Genomic DNA, 6,609 nt, shown 5'->3' on the forward strand with positions numbered 1-6,609 from the left:
ACAGGCGAGCAGCATAACCACGGAACAAGAGCCGTGAAAGGAGAGATGGGTAAACTGGACTGCATTAAAATCGAGTTCATTAAAACAGAAAGTAGAAAGATAAGCTGCAAAGATATTAGTAACACAAATAACAGGCAAAGAATGAGACTTCAGCATATATAAGAACTCCAAGAATTCAATAAGGAAAAGACAAACAATTCCATAGAAAAATTGTTCCCAGTTATAGACCAACATCTCACAGAAGCAGCAGCACAGAGGGTAAATAAACATGGTGAGATGTCACCAGAGAAAGGTAAATTAAAACGAGCCACTCGTTCCACACCCACATTAACAAAATTAAGACGTCTGGGGCAATAATAAGTGTCGGCAAGACTATTAAGAAATGGAAGGTCGTATATACAACTGGTGGGAATTTATAATGAATTAGTTCAAACACTTCAGGAAAAAATTGTGTGATATACCAGTTTGGAATGCTTACATACTCTGCAACCCAGCAATTCCAGTTTTGGGCATGTATCCTAGAAAAACACTGATGTTTGTGTACCCAGAGACATGAATAAAAACATTCATAGCAACACTGGCGGAATACTGAAAAAGTGAAATAGAAACAACTTAATCACTCATAGACAAGGCAATGGTTAAATATATTGTGGTATAGTCGTACAACTGTGAAAGTAAATGAACATATATGAACTATAATGTTATCATCTAGCAAGTTACGGATAATTACATATAATGACACAAATTTTCCAAAGCTCCAAAAAACTAAATAATAAATTATTTAGAAATATGTTTATATATGGTAAAACATACGGATTAATTATAATGTTGAAGGAAAATAGCAAGTTGCAGAGACTAGAGTATGATACAATTTTTATAAAGCTCTGAAGTAAGCAAGTCTAAATATGTATTGCTTAGAGATACATAGAGATGAATTTCTTTGTACAAGTAAAATCAACATAAAAACTAACTGCAAATCAACATGGTAAACATGAAGTTCAAGACGGGAGAGAGAACTTGACCTAGACCAGGGGGTTAGGGGGGTGGCGGCCCACACAAGTTGTTTGCTTCATTCTGTAGGTGATGTGTTCCCTGGTGCGCATCTCATGTTTTTTAACTTGCGATATGTTGCATGTATTCTTTTGTAGTACCCAATATTATATAATCCAATTGTAATTAAACCATAAGAAATCGTAATATTATTTCTGCCAAGATGACTCCTCTTCCTCTTCTTCTTCCTTGAGTGCTCTTTTTTGCACTGTTGATCTTGAATGAGGGTCACCAGCCTGGCAGAAGAAGAAAGTGTTTTGTGAGATAACATATATAAACTTTGTCTGAGCTCAGCTCAGAATTAATGGTCTACCCAGACCAGATGTCACAAAATTCTTATAAAACGACAGAGCCAATTCTCCGTCACTCTCCATTACTCATGTTTGAATTTCATGGCTCACTTTTCAGTGTGAGTTCTATCTTTAAAACACTGGGCACAGTGATTCATACATATAATCCCAGACTTTGGGAGGCTGAGACAGGAGGATTGCTTGAGCCCAAGAGTTCAAGACCAGCCTAGGGAGATCTTGTTTCCCATAAAATGAAAATCCTGCTCATATATTTTAAAGGAAGGGTGTACATGTTTCTTTGTTTAAATATATAATTTAAACATACATTAACGGCTTAGTTGCCAAACATGTTGGAGCAACAGGAAGTGATAGTTTGTAATGCATTTGAAATACATTTGAATAACTCAGATTGCTTTCTCCCTATTATCACTTTCGGGTCAAGTAAGGCAAACATCTATCCTCACAATCCCCACTCCTATCCCAGCACTCACACACCAATGTATTCTCATTGCTTCTAATTTCCAACCAAAGTTCCTCCCTATGACCTACCTTTTGCTTCTGGCAGGGGCCTGAGGAAGCTGGGGGTGTTGGGGGGGAGTGGCCATGTGGGGAGCAAGGGTTCGATCCAACATAATACAAACAACAGGAGTGAACAGGAAGCAGTCACGTTGCAGGTTGTGAAGGAGACAGAGTGCACGTGTTGAAGGTACATGACTCTGTGTCCAAATTCCCAGCTCTGCCACTTTTTAGTTGGGTGACAGTTGACAAGTCACTAAGCTTTTCTTTTTTTTTTGAGTTGGAGTCTCACTCTGTCGCCCAGACTGGAGTGCAGTGGCTGCTTCCAGCCACCGCAGCCTCGACCTGCTGGGCTCCGGTGATACTTCCGCCTCAGCTTTCCAAGTAGCCGGAATTACAGACATGCGCTACCACGCCCGGCTGTTTTTTTTTTTATTTATTTATTGTAGAGATGAGGTCTCGCTGCCCAGGCGGGTCTCGAACCCGCGGGCTCAGGCATTACATTCACCTCAGCCTCCCAAAGGCGCAGAATTACAGGCTGAGCCACCGAGCCCGGCGTCACTAAGCTTTTCAGTCTCAGCTTCCTCATTTGTGTAAGGGACTACTAAGACCTACATCCTAGGGCTGTGATGAGAATTTGACGACATTTCTAAATTGCAAACACTCAGTATACACTCGAATACGGTGCTTTCTTTGTATTGGGTGGATCTGTTGAAATTACAGAGGTTCTTTCTAGGCTTTGGATGGAGATGATAGATTTACCTGCTCATCCTTGAATGCAGGTGTCTTGACATTCCCTTTCATTGTTGAATCTGTTCCCTGAGCCATGACAGCCACTGAACCAAAAACGGGCACAAGAATTGACTTGCTTGTCATAATACCATCGAACCACATATTTGTCACAGTTTCCAGGCATCAAGGCTTCTAAACATCTAGGATCTAGAGTGAGAAAAGGATCATGGGTTATTACAAATTTTTCTTATACCAAAGAGATAAAAAATGAAAACTTCATGAAGTCATATAAATCAACAATATATTCTCCATGCACACTAACAGACCAAATAATATGGTTCCAAGTGGGTGAAAGGGGTATCCCCAACACCCCAAATATTTCCTCTACCACCTGAAACTCCCCCAAGAAGTTCATTCCTTGCAAACATAAAAGCTTTTGATCTTCATGAAACTTCACTAAACTGCATATTTCCCTAAAAGCCTGGTGAGACTTCACTGGCTTAATACTTTTGTGGAGAGTAGTTGACAGGAGAAAGACAGGACCCCTTTCATGTACTTTGGACTTGATTTGCAATCACATTAGTATTTGGAATGAAGATGATGTCCACTTCTACACACACTCCCCCGCAGTCTAGTCACAGAAGGAAAAAGCACCGCCAAGGTCAGGTGCAATTGTGGCTACTCTAAAGGGAAGGTGCAATGGGGGTTCTCTTAGATCACAATTCTCTTTTAGAGAAAGCATCTCTTGCAGGACATAGAAACATGAAGCGTCCCCCTAATGTCAGTTTACAAATACATCTCAGAAACGTATCCACAGTAAGAAAGCACAGGGAGCCATGATAAGAAAGCCACATTGTACATGGACTTTGCAGCAAATTGGATGGATTTGGAGTCGATCATGCTCAGTGATTTATCACAAAAACAAAGAACTGAGTTCCATATGTTCTACTCATAAGGTGACCTTGAACAATTATAATGCTATAAGAAAGCAATTGGCAGTAGCAGAAAACTGTCAGGGGAAGGGGGGGTGGGACTGGCAACTGGGGAAAACTGCTAGGGGAGGGAGGGGCATACCTCATCAACAAGGGTACCTGCATGATCAATGTTTGTATACCTAACCCTGAATTGTACCCTACATCTTTATAATAAGTAAACAAATTCAAAACAAAAACAAAAACAAAAAGAAAGCCACATTGTGTTAACCAGCTTCCTCAAATGACTGAGCTTTCTGCAGAACTTGGAGTAGTATTTCCTACCTGAGGAAGAGATTCCAAGATGGGAGAAGCCAAAAAAAAAAAAAAAAAGCCAAAACCAAACAGGTCACTGCCATCTGGGACTCTGGGGCTTGCTGTCTGTGAGATGGTTTATGTGCTAAGCTTCATTCCTCAGTTACCAAACCAGCTCTCTCTCCATATCCCTTAAACATGTCCCCAGATTTGGAGTATGTCGTGAATCAATTTTTTTTAAAGCTACCTCTCCTGTGCAGACTCCTTAGACCAAATGGAAAGAAACAGTAATGTCTACTACCTGTCTTTAAAAAAAAAAAAAAAGCAGGAAAAAAAGAAAAGAAAAGAAAAAAAGCCAGGGTAGTGGCTCACGCCTATAATCCCAGCACTTTGAGAGGCTGATGCAGAAGAACTGTTTGAGCCCAGGAGTTTGAGACCAGCCTGGGCAACATAGCGAGACCTCATCTCTACAAAAAAAAAAAAAAATTTAAAAATTAGCCAGATGTGGTGGCACATGCCTGTTGTCCCAGCTACCTAGGAGGATGAGATGGGACAACTGACTGAGCGTGCCACTGCATTCTGGCCTGGGTCACAAAGTGAGACCCTGACTAAAAAACCCCACAAAATCCAAAAACCCTGAATGATGTCTATTGTGTAACTTGTTTTCAAGCCCATCTAAGGGCCTTTTGGACATGGATGTTGTCTCTTGCATGCTCTGTAGAAAATATGTATCCAAGGATGAACTTTCTATAGACAAACTTCAAGGAAATGCGTTGATTAATCAATCCAGATTTTTGCTTTTTTTCTCTTCCTGTACAATCAACGGGTCAAAAACTCAAGTGACTATGTTCTTGAAGGGCAAAGTTAGAAAGGGAGCAGTTGGGACCAGGCAGACAGGAGCACACAATCCTCCCTAAAGGTATTGAAATGAACATAATAATAGATACAGGAAGTGCTTTACCATTTTTATAGACCAGATTTACTCCACAGCCAGCCAGTTTTCAGAGTCTATATATAATCCAGTGACAACCACCTCCTGTCCTCCTTGTCAAGAGTCGTAACATTTTCTCTCTGGATGAGATTTTAGAGCACGCTCCCTGTGCCTGCCTCACATTGTGGACACCGTGGCTAATTGGCAGACAGCTCTTACCTTTGTACACCAAATCTTCTGACTGTAAAGGCAAAATGGGATGTGGCGTCCTGGCTTCCATACTCTCTGCCCCATTCTTAGGGATGCTGGGCAGTGGCACGTGGATGGTGGTGGGCTCGGCTGAGGTAGTGGTGGACAGGCCATCGGACCAGGTGGGCTCTGGAGGCTTGTTCTTCTCTTCATCTTGGTTTCCAGGGACACTGAGCTACACACGCACAAAATCACATATTTTGTTTCTAATAGTATCAAGTCAAAACAAACAAGAGCTCGTCTGGGCTGGGAGCGGTGGCTCATGCCTGTAATCCTGGCACTTTGGGAAGCTGAGGTGAGAGGATTACTCGAGTCCAGGAGTTCAAGCCCAGCTTGGATGACATAGTGAGACCTCTACTTGGGATGCTGAGGTGAAAGGATCGCCTGAGCCTAGGTGGTTGAGGCTGCGGTAAGCCGTGATCCTAGCAATCGTGACACTGCTCTCCAGCCTGAGCAACAGAGTGAGACTCCGACTCAAAAAAAAATGAGCCAGTTTGTTTTGGGGAACATTTAAAGAAAAGTCCAGCATTGCTAGTCTTCCCAACTCTCTGACATTAACTATTCCAAATAAAAGTTCAGAAAACTCTGCCCCTCCTCTGAGCCATGCATCCCCAAACAACTACATTGTAGATTTCCCCCCACCTTGGTGCACACACACACACACACACACACAAACACACACACACACACACACACACACACACACACACGCTTTTGTGCTGGGCCTTCCAGAGAAGCTGTGAAAGTTGTGAGATTGGGAGAAGTTTATCTTCATTCTTTCCTTACTCGCTGCTATGAATGGGGGAAATAACTACTAATTTCTTTAACTTTTTAAATGACCCATTTCTCTGCATTCCTAACACTAGAGAACTTCACAATCTCTTCTAAAATATCTCCCTGGAACTCAGTTGTATCGTGGTAGCCCCAAATCTGACAAGGTGCTCGTGTAATGTTTACCTATTCTGAAGAAATCACCCAGAGGACAGACAGGTTGGTAAAGACATGGATCTATTATTACTTATGAGAGGGAACCGATGGCAGCCGGTCGGTACAAAGTTCCCCCCACCCCAGTAGATGTGGGGAGAGATTATATACCTCCAGCATGGGAAAGGGAGCAAGACACAGCAATAGCATTACATACAAAGAAGCAGAAACAAAGACATTGACTCTCAGTAACTGCCTTGAGTGCACAGATGTGCCTGTCTTCCAGGACATTTTGACAGAGCGCAGACAGCCTTAGCCAGGAGTGTCCTCTCAATGGAGAAAGTGTCATCAGCAGGGGAGGGGCATATGTCCTGCATTTACCCCACCTTAGATTGGGAATTGGGGTGGCAGAGGACGATAATCCAGTTGAAAGAAGAACAGCAGTTACTTTTCATCTGTCTGGCTGCTGACCACATTGCTCACAAAACACCTGTTGCCTGCCCTTCCTGACATGTAGACCCAGTCAGTGCCAAGTGTGCTCAGTTGCTAAGACATCCCAAGAAATGTTTGCTATCTACAGAACAAAAGGTTTATAATTTCAAAAGCAAAACTTTCTGGACTGAAACTTGCAAGTTTCTTTTTTTCTTTTTTTTTTTTGAGTTGGAGTCTCACTCTGTCGCCCAGACTGGAG

At 42.2% G+C, this 6,609-nt stretch overlaps 1 protein-coding gene across 1 annotated transcript in view; it reads right to left on the minus strand.

The window, feature by feature from the left end:
* Nucleotides 1-2,546: 2,546 nt before the first annotated feature.
* COL28A1 (collagen type XXVIII alpha 1 chain) overlaps nucleotides 2,547-6,609 on the minus strand; it is a 193,856-nt gene continuing 189,793 nt past the window's right edge. The window contains exons 33-34 of the mRNA XM_008063194.1: nucleotides 5,028-5,169; nucleotides 2,547-2,795 (exon numbers count right to left, since the gene is read on the minus strand). Coding sequence (XP_008061385.1) covers nucleotides 2,623-2,795; nucleotides 5,028-5,169 — 315 coding nt within the window. The 3' untranslated portion in view covers nucleotides 2,547-2,622. The remainder of the gene's footprint in view (nucleotides 2,796-5,027; nucleotides 5,170-6,609) is intronic.

This window comes from Carlito syrichta, unplaced genomic scaffold (genome assembly GCF_000164805.1).
Source record: "Carlito syrichta isolate Samal-C Ts95f unplaced genomic scaffold, Tarsius_syrichta-2.0.1 Scaffold306634, whole genome shotgun sequence".
Lineage (NCBI taxonomy): Eukaryota > Metazoa > Chordata > Mammalia > Primates > Tarsiidae > Carlito > Carlito syrichta.